The 14,380-nt window shown below is 43.5% G+C and overlaps 1 protein-coding gene across 11 annotated transcripts in view; it reads right to left on the reverse strand.

Annotated features, from left to right (window-relative positions):
* LOC307196893 (uncharacterized protein) overlaps nucleotides 1-14,380 on the reverse strand; it is a 965,113-nt gene that overhangs the window by 941,569 nt on the left and 9,164 nt on the right. For all 11 annotated transcript variants that reach the window (XR_013831268.1, XR_013831269.1, XR_013831270.1 and 8 more), the window contains one exon: nucleotides 11,872-11,987. Coding sequence is in view for 1 of the 11 variants with exons in the window: in XM_079942345.1 (XP_079798471.1) it covers nucleotides 11,872-11,987 (116 nt within the window). In the remaining 10 variants the exon portion in view is untranslated. The remainder of the gene's footprint in view (nucleotides 1-11,871; nucleotides 11,988-14,380) is intronic.

Consider the following 14,380-nt stretch of genomic DNA (forward strand, 5'->3'; position numbering starts at 1 on the left):
AATAAAAAAAATGTTTTGAATAAATTAATGAAAAAATGCTTCATTGTCACTGGAACCAAAGTTTCCTAGAAAAATAACGTCCAAATTCCTTTTGCATTTGCAAAAAAATCCTAGTTACAGATATTAAGAAACTTCACAGAGTTTCATTCTCCTTTTAAAAACCTTGAAAATAATTTTTATTATTATTTTCATTTTTATGTGTTTCTTGTGTGAATTTCCACTTAATAGAATGAAAAAAATCATTTATTTTCCAGTGTATGTGAGATGAAAAAGTGTTATATAAAAGGAAAGACAAAATTTGTGAAAGCAAAGGCACTTGGATTTTGGAAAGCATCTGTCAGAGTTAAAGATGGAGATTACAAGAAATTGTTGCAAAATAAATAAAATTCATTCAGTTCCATATAATCATTTCAAAGTGTCTCCTTTATACTAGTCACTGTGCTGTCTTCAAGGAATTCAAAGATGACTAAGAAGCATATGTATTAGCGGGGGAGAGAGACACATAAATAAACAGATCATTTTGATAGAATACATAAGTGCTATGATAGAGATATCAATCGAATTGTAAGTTTTCAAACGAGAGAATTTTTAAAATCCACATACAACATCTTTCTAATCAACTAAGAAACAAGAGAGATACATAGGTGTTTTCTTCGCTCCTGCTTTTTATTGCTAGAGTATATTAACGTATTGTTTTCAATTTCTTTGTTATTTACAGTCCGAGTTTCCAAGTCTCTCTTCCTTCTCCCCTCCCCGCCCGGCGCTTCCGAGCCCCTTCTCTCTCTTTTCTTTTTATTTTTCCGCACCGCACTGGCCCCGGAGAGCCAAAAATAATCGCAGTTCTAGATAGAAGAGTGTCCGGGCAGCCGGGATGGGGGGCCTCGAGGGGGGATGGAGGCAGGGGGTGCAATGGATTGCAAAGCAGCGGTGGCGGCAGCCTGGGCGCTGCTGAAAATGGCTCCAGAAAGCTGCTGCTGACAATGCATGAAGGGGTTCTGCCGACGTGCCAAGGTCCTCCAATGCAGATGTTCTTAAATACCTGTGGTAGCAGAATAATGGCCCCCAAAGATGACCGCATCCTAATCCCCCAACCTGTGAAACTTAGGTTAGGCGGCAAAGGGGAGCTAAGGTAGCAGATGGAATCAAGGATGCTAATCAGCTGACTTTCAAAAAGGGAGATGAGGACTTCCCTGGTGGTGCAGTGGTTGAGAGTCCGCCTGCCAATGCAAGGGACACGGGTTCGATCCCTGGTCCGGGAAGATCCCAAATGCCGCAGAACAACTAAGCCCGCGTGCCACAACTACTGAGCCTGCACGCCTAGAGCCCGTGCTCCACAACAAGAGAAGCCACTGCAATGAGAAGCCTGTGCACCGCAACGAAGAGTAGCCCCTGCTCACTGCAACTAGAGAAAGCGGCGCGCAGCCACAAAGACCCAACGCAGCAAAAATAAAAAATTAAATAAATAATTAAAAAAAAAAACTAGTGATTGAAATGCATTATCATCGATGCTTAGCAACAATAATAATAATAGCAATAGTAATATTAATAATTAAATAGAAATAAAAGTACCAAATTGAAGGTAAAAATAATTGCACAAGGATAGGACTTTAAAAAAGTAAGTTTCTATTTTATTATATGTAGATTTTAAATTAATTACATATTTAACATTTACCATCTCTATGTCATACCTGATTTTTTTGAAAGAGGTTTTATAGCTCATTGTATTCTGTGTTGCTAAGAACACGTTTTCTGTGGTAATCGCCTGTTAAAGAACATTACTAAATTGTACTGATTCTAGAAGTGTACAGACAGAATTGCAGACTATAGACATTCTTAGCCAGCAAGCACCTTAAAAATCATAATTCCAATATGAACAAATTGAGAATATTGAAATCATAGAAAGTAGAGATAATACTACCATGAAATACAAGCTCACCTAGATCCCAATCTACTGATGGATCCCACAGAGAACACTTACAGGAATTACAGCTAAACCTAGCAAAAAGGAAGAGTTAATGGTGCAGTGACGACAGGTTACATAGGAGAAAAGCTGTTAAGTGAATAGAGAGGGGAGATTCAAGATCAAGGGTACAAGTTACAGCAGGGAAGTAAGTCAGGACTTTATACTAGCAAGGATTGTTAGCAGTAAGGACGGCTAATCTTTCAGTGAGGAGAGCCCAAGGTCACCAGGAGTGCCCACAGAAGGAATGAATGGGGAATGTTGCAAAAGGCCTCACAACACTGAATGGAGAAGTGCATGCAATCAAACTGCCAGGTTCTGAATTTCACGAGACCCCGGTGACTGACCCTAAGTCGCCAGCTATTTACTTGTGTAGTAAATACATTTAGAAAAAGAATCATCAAGTACAATAATTACCACTTCATTCCATACAGGACATTTCAACCCCAGAACTTAAGGTCAGAATCAAGGACCATCCTCTAAAGTGAATCAGTTTGGCTGTAGTTTTTCTCATTCCACCAAGAACTGGTGAAAATTGCCCCTTGAGCCTGTGTGGACCTTAATGGCTGCCTTACCAATAAAATGTGGCAGAAGTGAGGCTCTGTGACTTCCACCACTAGATCATTAAAAAAAAAAAAAAAAAAGCCAGGGGCTTCCCCGGTGGTCCAGTGGTTAAGACTCTCCCTTTCAATGCAGGGGGCGTGGGTTCAATCCCTGGTCAGGGAACTAAGATCCCACATGCCTCGGGGTGCAGCAAAAAATTGAAAAATAAATAAATTGCACATCTCTTTAAAACAAAAAAGCCACGCTCTTTCTCCTTGTTTTCTTGGGGCACTCACTCTGGGAACCCAGCTGCTGTGCTAGGACGAAGCTCAGACCACACGGCAAGGCCATGTCTAGGTTTTCCAGTCAATGCCCAGCTGAGTCCCAGCCAACTGTCAGACACATGAGTGATACCCTCTGCATGACTTCCAACTGCATTTGCTTGAGGGGGTCCCAAGCAAAAACCACCTGCAGCTGTGCTCCGTCAACCCCCCTGAACTGTGAGAGATATCCACACAAATTGTACCAGGGTTCCACCAGGAGAGAACCAGAACTGGAAGGATGTAGATTTATGGCAAGGAGTTAGGTCATGATGGTGGGGGCCAGGAAGGGCAGGCTGGCAGCTCTCGGGCAGGAGCTGACTCTGCGGCCCACAGCGGGGATCTCTTCCTCCTCAGGGAAGCCTCAGTCTGCCCCTGTGGACTTCCAACTGATTGAATCAAACCAACCCAAGATATCAAGGGTGATCTCCTTTACTTAAAGTCAACTGATTATAGATCTTAATCACATCTATAAAATATCTTCACAGCAACAACCCAGATGAATATTTGAATGACACAGTACAGCAACCTACCCAAGTTGACACACAAGGCCGACCACCACAATAATGAAAGGTTTTTGGTTGTGTTAAGTCATTGAGTTTTGGGGGTTTTTTAAAATTAATTAATTAATTCTATTTTTGGCTGTGTTGGGTTTTCTTTGCTGCGCACAGGCTTTCTCTAGTTGCGGTGAGCTGGGGCTACTCTTCGCTGCGGTGCGCGGGCTTCTCATTGCGATGGCTTCTCTTGTTGCGGAGCACGGGCTCTATGTGCACGGGTTTCAGTAGATGTGGCTCGCGGGCTCAGTAGTTGTGGCTTGTGGGCTCTAGAGCGCAGGCTCGGTAGCTGTGGCACACGGGCTTAGTTGCTCCGCGGCATGTGGGACCTTCTCGGACCAGGGCTCGAACCCGTGTCCCCTGCATCGGCAGGTGGATTCTTAACCACTGTGCCACCAGGGAAGTCTCAAGTCATTGAGTTTTGAAAGTGAATCATTCTGCACCAAGAGGTAACTGGGAGAGTCATGGACGTAGATTTAGTAAACACTCTTGCTTAATAATCTTTAAGAGCCCTTCCAACCCCAAATGCCATAATTCACTACATAAGCCTCTTACTAAGTCTGAAATGATAATTCTAGTGCCTAAAACTCCCACAAAGATTTAACTGCGTTCATAGCCACCCTGATTGATTCACGTGGAGATAAAACCAAAGACCGTTTAGATTTCTTTGGCTAAAAGTAATAGAAGTTCCTATTTGAAATAACCTTAGGACAAGTAAATTTATCATCTCTCATAGCAGAGGCATAGTAATGGGGGGGTGGCTGGTTGCAGGGCTGTGTAATTAACACTTGAGCAACGGCGACTTTACGGGCTCCGAAGACCCCCATCTCCCTGTCCAGTCCTTCCCAGCTGTGTTTCTTTCTTAGAGTCATGAAGCTTCTCCAGAAGATTCCTCCTCCCTCCCCGCTCCTCCAGGAGCTTTCTCTGAGCCCCTCGCCCAGAGAGAATGAGGTAACTATGGCCAACTTCAACTCGCCCCTCCCCGAGGGCCTGGCCCTGGAGAGGAGGGAAGCCTGCAGGAGGGAAGAGGAAGGGGGCAGGCAGAGTGTGTGCTGATTTGAAGGCAAGGAGTCTGCAAAGAGAGACAGCTGGCTCAGCACAGGTCACAAGAAAGTTTCCTAAGCTTAGAGACCACCTCCAGTGCAGCACGGCACTAAGAAAAGAGTCCCTCTCTGGGTGTCTGACAGAACTGAATTCAAATCCCCAATCAGCCACTTAACGAAAAGTGTCATCTTCATTTATTTAAGCTGACTAAGATTCGTCCTCTTCTCACGGACAGAAGGGATAGTGGCACCCGTTTGACACGCTGGTGTCAGAACTCAACAAGGAGCGAGTTATACCTCGTGTTCACTGCATGCTGATCACGGCTAGGGTACCGTGCCTAGTCCCACGGACTCCCCACGCCAACCTCACGCAGCAAGCACTTTCTTATTCTCACCCTGCAGACAGTACACCAGCAAGTGACACGCTCCAGGTGACACAGATGCTGAGGCCCAGAGCATGGAGAGAACACAGCCTGACTCCAGAGCTGCCCCCCTCTGCCTTTTGAATCCAAGCCCGGATGAGGCCAGGCCCTCAAAATACGCTGCCCCATATCACCTGCAAGACATCACCCTTAGCCGTTGCCACTACGATGAGCAAAACAGCACTGACATACCCTGTGTCTGGGGGCCAGTCTACTCTGTCTGCACATCCTCACTCCTGACACTGATGAGAGACACACGGCAAATCTCTCTTAGGTGAATACACTAACAAGGAAGATAGGCAAAATGTGGGCTTTTGGGGTCTAACCCATAAGAGAGAGAAGGAGAGGTTTAATGAGAAATGGCTCTGCATTTGTCAAAGAATACAATCTATTTTAAAACATCCACTGTGTGTGACAGCCCGGTTGGACAGCTCAGTGGTGGCACAGAGGACACAGGACACATCCCCGCCCCCCTAGAGGTACGTTCACGTCCATGAAGGGCCGTGGACAGAGGCACAAACGATTTACATGTCTATAACATGTTCAAGGCTGATCACTGGCGGAGATCCATAACGTAAATGTCTGTCCCCATTTTTACCGAGAGAGATCCTGAGGCCCAAAGGCTTTGAATGACCTGCCACCTCCCACACAGGTGGGCCGTGCTGACTAGGCCCAGGGTGAGCAGTCCAGGCGGCTGTCACGTTGCATTCATGTCACAGGAGCTGCCAAAGCCTGAGCCTGACTCTCTCCCTTCCGTGCAGCAAGGCCACACGGCTGACAAGGATCTGTTCCAAGGGCTTCACCAGGGAATGAAGGGCAGACCTGTGCATAAATAAATAGATCTCAGGCTTGATGTCTTATTTTTACCCAATGCCAAAAACCAGTTCTTTCCTCCTTTTGTCCGTGGGGAGATCTTGGTGGCAACCGCCTGCCTGGGCACAGGCCTGTCCTCCTGGCCTGCATCGTCATCGGGCCATTGTGACCTGAGGACTGGATGCCCCTTTCTGCTGGATCTTGTTAACCCCAGTTGCTGCTAAGCTGACTTGTCTCTTGTTTTTCACTGTCCTTGTACTTTGGTTCCTGCCTCCTGACAGGGACTTGTTTCTCTTTGCTCATGTCCACTTTTTGCTAACATATTCTTACAGTTATGCAAACTTTTACATTTTACTTTCTTCCCCGTGCATAAATAACAGAACCTGGATGAAAACACAAGTTTTGTAATTTCGGATTACGAGCTCTTTCTATTCTACTCCAAAGTTTCCTGATACATTTCATGGATTTTGTAAGAAACAATCAGCAAATATTTACTGTGTACCAAGCTCTCTGCTCAAGGATCTTTCAGTCTAGGGGGTAAAGCACACACACGGGCAGACGATGATAACACCGTGTGTTAGCTCACATGCTGAGAAAGCAGAGAACACGATAGGAACACCCAGGGTGTGCTCCTAACCGATCTTGACAATGAGGAAGAGTTAACCCAGAGCAGGGAAAGGGGGTGGTTTGATGCTTTGGAGGTGCGTTCCAAACAGTAAAGAGAGCCCAATGCGCTTAGGAGAGCCTGTAAACATTTGCTCACCCGGACCGGTTGAGGCATTTGACACAAGTGAAGTTTGGAGTTTATGTTGGTGACAGTGTGGGAATCACCAAAAGGTGTTCAGAAAGATGTGAATATAGACTCAAAGAGTCACTCAGCAAAAGGAGATGGAGTATAAAACTGATGAGGACACAGTCCCCGGGCTCCAAGATGCTCATCACCTCCTGGGCAAGACAGATAAATAAACAAATCATTACAGAACAATTTGTTTAGTCCTAAATATAGCTTATACACAAAGGGCTGTGGGAGCTAGAGGAAGAAGCCATTAGCGCTGCCTGGAGGAGAAGAAAGAAAGGCTTTGTGTAGGTGACAACTGGGCAAGATGACAGACAAGTGGGTGGCAGCCAGTCCTGGCAGAGGAGATGCACACTTCCCAGCGGGCGGGTGGGCAGGACCAGGAAAGTCACCTCCAATTCATTACCCAAAATTGAATTAACCAATTCAATTACCATTGTCTTTACATTTCAAGGCTTGGGAGTTTGTCTCCTCCTGTTAGAGATACTGAATGTTAGACTGTAACTTACAGCTCTCTTCTCAAGGATTTTGAATGTTTACAGAGCACTCCCTATCTAGTGCACTCCAGAAACAAAAGGAGCTTTTCAGAAGTATCTGCGGTACCAGGAAGCTCTGATCATTTCTGGAGGCTATATTTGTGCAAAACCCACAAAATCAGAAGCACGTAGGACTGGTGTGGGCTGTACCTGGGCGGGGCACATCTGGACCCACCTTGGTGCCCCTTACAAAATGACTCAGAATCCAAGTGTCCAAGTCATGGGGTTATAGAGAGAATCTTCTTTCTCTCTAGTGGCATCAAACTTTGCACAGGCTTTAGCTAGAAAGAATACTACACTTACTGTGTTCTTCTTACAGTCCAATAAGTGCATTGCTGAAGCACAGAATGTCATGGGATACAGGTTTCTCAGTTTTTCCCATAACACAGCTCAGTATCAGTACATAGAGAAGGTGAGGTTGACAGCCCAACATCTCCTTTGCTGAGAGAAATACAATCAAGGCGGATTCAGGTTTACAGTTCGGTAGAGTTCTAAGTTACGTGTGATAGTAGTTGTGGACATAGTGAAATAGAAACTATGCATAATGGGTTGAAAATAAAGGAATGGGCAGTAATTTACCAGGCAAATACAAACAAACTATGTAGGAATAGCAAGATTAATAAAAGATTAATAGGGAATTTAATGTTTTAAGAAGTCACAGGGTATGGGACTTCCCAGATGGTTCATTGGTTAAGACTCTGCACTCCCAATGCAGGGGTCACGGGTTCCATCCCTGCTTGGAGAACTAAGATCCCACATGCCACGCGGCACAGCCAAAAAAAAAATAAACAAATAAAAGGTCACAGAGTAATTTGGTAATGATAAAAAGTCATGAAAAAGATATCATAGGGTTTCCCTGGTGGCGCAGTGGTTGAGAGTCCGCCTGCCGATGCAGGGGACATGGGTTCGTGCCCTGGTCCGGGAAGATCCCACATGCCGCGGAGCAGCTGGGCCCATGAGCTATGGCCGCTGAGCCTGCGCGTCCAGAGCCTGTGCTCTGCAATGGGAGAGGCCACAACAGTGAGAGGTCTGCATACCGCAAAAAAAAAAAAAAAAAAAAAAAAACTACAAATAATAAATCCTGGAGAGGGTGTGGAGAAAAGGGAACCCTCTTGCACTGCTGGTGGGAATGTAAATTGATACAGCCACTATGGAGAACAGTATGGAGGTTCATTAAGAAATGAAAAATAGAACTAACATAGGACCCAGCAATCCCACTACTGGGCATATACCCTGAGAAAATCAGAATTCAAAAAGAGTCATGTACCACAATGTTCACTGCAGCTCTATTTACAATAGCCCGGACATGGAAGCAACCTAAGTGTCCATGGACAGACGAATGGATAAAGAAGATGTGGCACATATATACAATGGAATATTACTCAGCCATAAAAAGAAACGAAATTGAGTTACCTGCAGTGAGGTGGATGGACCTAGAGACTGTCATACAGAGTGAAGTAAGTCAGAGAGAGAAAAACAAATACCGTATGCCAACACATATATATGGAATTTAAAAGAAAAAAAATGGTTCTGAAGAACCTAGGGGCAGGACAGGAATAAAGATGCAGACATAGAGAATGGACTTGAGGACACGGGGAGGGGGAAGGGTAAGCTGGGACGAAGTGCGAGTGTGCCATGGACATAGATACACTACCAAATGTAAATAGATAGCTAGTGGGAAGCAGCCGCATAGCACAGGGAGATCAGCTCGGTGCTTTGTGACCACCTAGAGGGGTGGGATAGGGAGGGTGGGAGGGAGACGCAAGAGGGAGGAGATATGGGGATATACGTATACATATAGCTGATTCACTTTGTTATAGAGCAGAAACTAACACACCATTGTAAAGGAATTATACTCCAATAAAGATGTTAAAAAAAACAATGGTAAGGAGATTCCCGGCGGTCCAGTGGTAAGGACTCCGTGCTTTCACTGATGAGGGCTTGGGTTCCATCTCTGGTGGGGGAACTAAGATCCCTTGGCCAAAAACAAACAAACAAACAAACAAAAAATGGTAAGCACTTATTGTTTGAAACCAATGAGTGTCCATCCCTGAATGTTGGCTGGGGTTGATCCCACCAACATGAATGAAGAGACGATTGTTGAAGAGGAAATCAGGTGCCCTGTACTCTCTGAATTCACTCACTGAATGAATAAGAAAGACAACAAGACAGTAAGCATGACCTTGACAGCCGTGCACAAAGGAAGACAAGTACACAGAGATAGGACTGGGGTTGTGTAGGAATCCCTAGACCTCTTGGAGATGGTTTTCTAGACAAGAGACAACCAAAAAATGTGCCAATGTTACCTTAAGTAATTTATCCACTCATGTCCCTCCCCACCCTTTCTACATTTACAGATTTGCAAGTTAAAAAAATTTATTGAAGTGCTGTCAGGCAGTGAGATATTTCTTTATTTGCTAATGGAGGTAATTGGGAGTTTATTTTCATCGGATTCTTTGTGTTGGCAACAGCATAAGAAACCCCAGAGCAAGAGACTTTCTGAAGGAAAATTGCAGAGTAAATTCCAAATGACTGAAAGTTCACCAACAAAAGGGGCATAAACGACCAACATTTTCTCTCCTCATTCTATAAAGCTATCTTGCTTCCTGTTTCTAAAATTTTTTGAAATTTAAAACTGATTTCTCAATCATTGAATTTTTTTAAGCACGTGGGCAAACACATTGAGTTAACAAGTGTGTTCTCAGATATAAGAGAAGGCCACTCAGCAAACTTCGGGATACACGCTTCAGAGTCAAAGAGAACATAGCCTCTCTGCTGTCCATTGGCTATGGGACCTGGAACACACTGCTTAAACTCTCTGTCTTGTCCCTTTAAAATAACTGGGACAACATCTCCCTAATAGGGTTGCACTGGAGACCAATGGAAATAATGCCCACAAACCACTTAGCCCAGTGCCTAGAAAAATCACTCAATATTTGCTATGTTATAATTATCATAATTCATGGGAAATCTGTCCCAAACACCTGAAATGCAACTCTTTACTTAAATGTTATTTAATATCCCTCACGTGACTCTAAAATGTAGACATCTGAGAAATGAGGTAGCGTTTTCCTCATCCATCAGATGCAAAAACTGAGGATAGAAGACAACATACCAACAAATCTGTAGCAAAATCAAAATTTCCTCCTAGCAATCAGCTATACAAACGAAAACGGCCCATGCACAGAGACATTAACCCTCAGAACCAGAAGAGGATGCACTGACTAACCCCCGTGTTTACCTGACAGAACTACCCAGGCCTAGGCAGTCAAGGAGGGCAAAAATCGGGCCAAATAACTATTTAATGATCTAGTTAATTAAAATAGATCTCATGGCCTCCTCATAAAAGTAATAGTAACAACAAGCTTATATATATATATATATATATATATATATATATATATATATACGTATATATATGTATAATATATATGTGATATTTCCAGGTATTGTTCTAAGTACTTTCCATATATTGATTCATTTTCATATATTGGCGCAATATATGACTTTCCATATATTGACCCCATCTATTGACTCATGGTCTTCACGACAGCTCTGACAGACGGGGACACCATGGAACTGAGCAGTGCAGCGACCAGCAGGGGCAAGGCTGGGATGCACACCCTGGCTGCGTGCCTCAGTGTCTGCGTCCTACCATTACACTCTATGCCCTACACAGCCCAATATGTCCTGCAGCCATATTTAAATTTTAAATTAACCTAATTATGCCAAGGGGGAGGGATGGATTGGGAGTTTGGAATTAGCAGATACAAACTATTGTATATAGAATGGATAAACAACAAGGTCCCACTGTATACCACCGGGAACTGTATTCAACATCCTCTGATACACTATAATGGAAAAGAACATGAAAAAGAAAGTATTTATATGTAGAACTGAATCACTGTGCTGTACAGCAGAAATTAACACAACACGTAAATCACCTATACTTCAATAAAATAAATTTTTAAAAATTAACCTAATTAAAATTAAATAATATTACAAATTCATTTCTTCAGTGGGACTAGCCACAGTTCAAGCGCTCAACAGCCACACGTGGCTCGTGGCTTCCACTGGACAGAGCAGGTGGAGAACATTTCCGTCATCACAGACACTTCTCCTACAGCCCTGCGCTCCTGACCATGACACTGCACTGCATCGTGGACTCCAGCAGTCCGTCCGCTCTACCCACCCATCGTAATGGTTACACTTGAGTTCAAAACATATTTAGGTTATCTCATTCTCTTATTGAGAAAACAGCTTACTCAGGGCCTACATTGTACACAGCTACTCAATAAAACACATCGAAGGGTGCAAAGCAAGCTTCTGAGACAGTAATTTTGCATCCATGTAATCCAAAAATTAAGCTCAGACAGGAGTCAAGAAAAACAAAGCACATGCAGAGGGTGAGGTGGAGCCCTGTTGGGGCGAATCTTGCGGCGGAATCAAATTGCACCATGTCTGTGATTGTCTATTCCTAACCAAAGTCAAGAGCCCCCAAAGTAACAGAAATGATTGATGACCACCACTTGTTTTCCATCAACATCTTTTCTTTCTACTCTTCTTTCCTTCTCTCATTCTCCTACTGCATTTCTGCTTTTCTTCTAACTCCCTCTGAAAGTACCACAGTCTTTTCAGGATCCAAGTCTTTCACAATTTATTATGAGAATTAGGGAATGTGTTCTTCCTTTAAAACCCCTCCTCCTTCTCTTTCTCCAGCTCCTTTTCTTGCTTTTCACTGACAGCAGGTGCCATAACAGTGAACCTGTTATATGCCAGAGCACTGTGCAGTGCGCCTTATTCTATTATCTCATTTAACCTCAGAGCCTCATCTGGTAGGATTACAAAACCTATTGACAGAGAGAAAACCAAGGGGTAACCTACCCAGGCCACATAATAAGAGGTGAAGTCTGGATGTGGATTCGGGTCTGCATGCCTCCAAGGACTGTGCTCTTTACTGATGTCGTAGGCCGTCCTCAGCATCCTCCAAACAGGATCACCTGGAATAGTAGAACGAGCTTTTTACTAAGGGAATAAAAAAACCTTGGCTTTCAGCCTATTCCAGAATAAATTCAACTGTTATTGTGGGGAAATTATTTAATGTCTCTGGATTTCAGTTTCTTGTCTGTCAGATGAGGAACCGAGGGAGAGGATGTTTGAAGCCCCTTCCAGCTCAAAACTAGAATTCTATTCTACCGATATAAGTATATTTTAATTTTTCTCCTAAGTATATGACTTTTATCACATTTTAACTGATGACAACTAGTATTTACTGGTTGTGACTATGCGCCAGGCATTTTACACACAGTATCTCATTTCATCTTTATCTCAACCTTGGGAGGTAATTTCATTGTGGATTAAATTAATTCCACGGTGCAGAAATTGAGACTCAGGGCAGCTAAGTAACTTGCCCCAACTATGAAGGATGGAGGCTGAACCCAAACTCAAGGCATCTGGCTCTGTACTCAAGGGCTGCACTGACTCCCAGTTGTACCCACAAGTCCTCCCCTGGCCATTTGCTAGACTTTTCACAGCACACAGATATCTAGCAGTAGAGAGTAATAGTACAGAAATGTATTAACTCTCCAGAAAAAGTGCAGAACAGAGGAAAAACCAAGCAAACATATTTTGATGACAAGCCTCTTACCAGTCTGTGATGCAGGAGGCATATTCAACTTTTACCTGCCTCATTCCACCTACAGAATAAACTTTCACTTGTGAATTAAGCTGACTTCCAGACTCTTCAAAAAAATCATATGAAGAACACTGACTGCAGTAGCTCCATTAAGCTTAAAATGCCATATAGTTTTTTAAAATTGGCATTTCTCCCTACGCGTTTAATAACAATCTTTTTTAAGTGTGGGTAAATCCTGGCTCAATAATACTATCGACAAATGAACCTGTAGCACTTTAACTGCCTGAAGTTGGTGGACACTAAAAGCCTCATACGGGATCTGAGCCCCTCCCACGTTTGGCAAAAAATAGTGGCTTATAAGGACAATTAAGACATTTCTGGAACCATCGCTCAACATTCTCTTGGGACTAGGATCTCTCCTTACGTAAGTATGTAAGGCTATAAACTGTTTTCTTTTTAGCTTAATCAAATGCGTCATAGGAAAATCCCTCTTGTGGAGCAAATGTATGGATAGACATGTGACAAAGGAAATATAGTAATATTTCAATTATGGAATCTAGGTGGTGGCAATATGGACACTTACTGTACAACTCTTTCAACTTTTATATTTGAAAGTTTTACAATAAAATGTTGGGAGAAAAGTCCCTCTTATAAGATATGTATTGCATAGTCTACAAATCCTTATTGACTCCCTACTATACACCAGGCACTGGTATATGCTGAACAAGGAGCTTAGGGTTTAATGCAACAGTCCTGCAGCGCTGGCTTAGGCTAGACTTGGAGCCCAAAGCCAAGGACCAGATAATCTTTCAGTTGAAACAGGAAAACCCCCATGGCCGACCCAGCCTGAGAAGGCCCCAGTTATGTGCCTGCTGACAGTGACCCAATCAAAGACTGTCACATACATTTGCAAGTCAATCAGAAAACTCCTGGCCCACAACGCACTCCCAACCACCTCCATACCACTTCCCAAAATCCCACCCTAAGGGGAAAAAATCCCTCCCAAATTGGACATGGACCAAAAGCTGTTTGAATTTCCTCCTTTCACTCTATAAAACTATCCTTTCGAATCCCTTTGTGTCTCTAGCAGAAGGAGTGAAATAATAGCTGACTCCCTCACTACAGGAAACTCTGAATAAACAGACTTTGATAAAGTCTACAGGTGGTCTTCAACCATTTGATAGTCCTCAACTACCATCATCGATATACTTCGTTAAAATCAGTTGTGACAACCCTCTAAAAACACATAGGGCACCTGTATTTGTTTCCCCCTGTGTTTCCACTCTCCTTGGATTGCGGTCTGCTGTTAAGAGAGATGGTGACACAGTTACAGGTCGCTTGCCCAGAGTGGCACATAACCCAAGGTAACTCCTTGACAGCCTGTCACTTGAGAAGGTCATCTGCCTCTTGGGGAAACTTGTTGCAAATAGCTGAGTATTCCTCAGTGCGCTCCTAAACGCTTTGCCTCCCCAAAGTGAAGCATAAGGAAGTGTCAACACTGATGGCTGCCTGTGGGCTGCATATTTACTTTGTGAAACAGTGGCCTGAATAATCATGACTGAGTCACTCTAGGAGACTCAATAAAAAGCATGGCATTGGTCCACATGTTTTGATTCAATATCTCCCATCCCATCTGACCAAACACTCAAATAACTCGCTCCTGATGTCTCTTCTCATGATTTCAAACCAAAGTGATCAAGCTCTCCTCCTTGAAACGCTCCTAGTTGTAAGTCCTGGAAAGAAGGCATGAAGGAAAGG

The sequence above is a fragment of the Stenella coeruleoalba genome (genome assembly GCF_951394435.1).
Source record: "Stenella coeruleoalba genome assembly, chromosome: 14".
NCBI classification, from domain to species: Eukaryota; Metazoa; Chordata; class Mammalia; order Artiodactyla; family Delphinidae; genus Stenella; species Stenella coeruleoalba.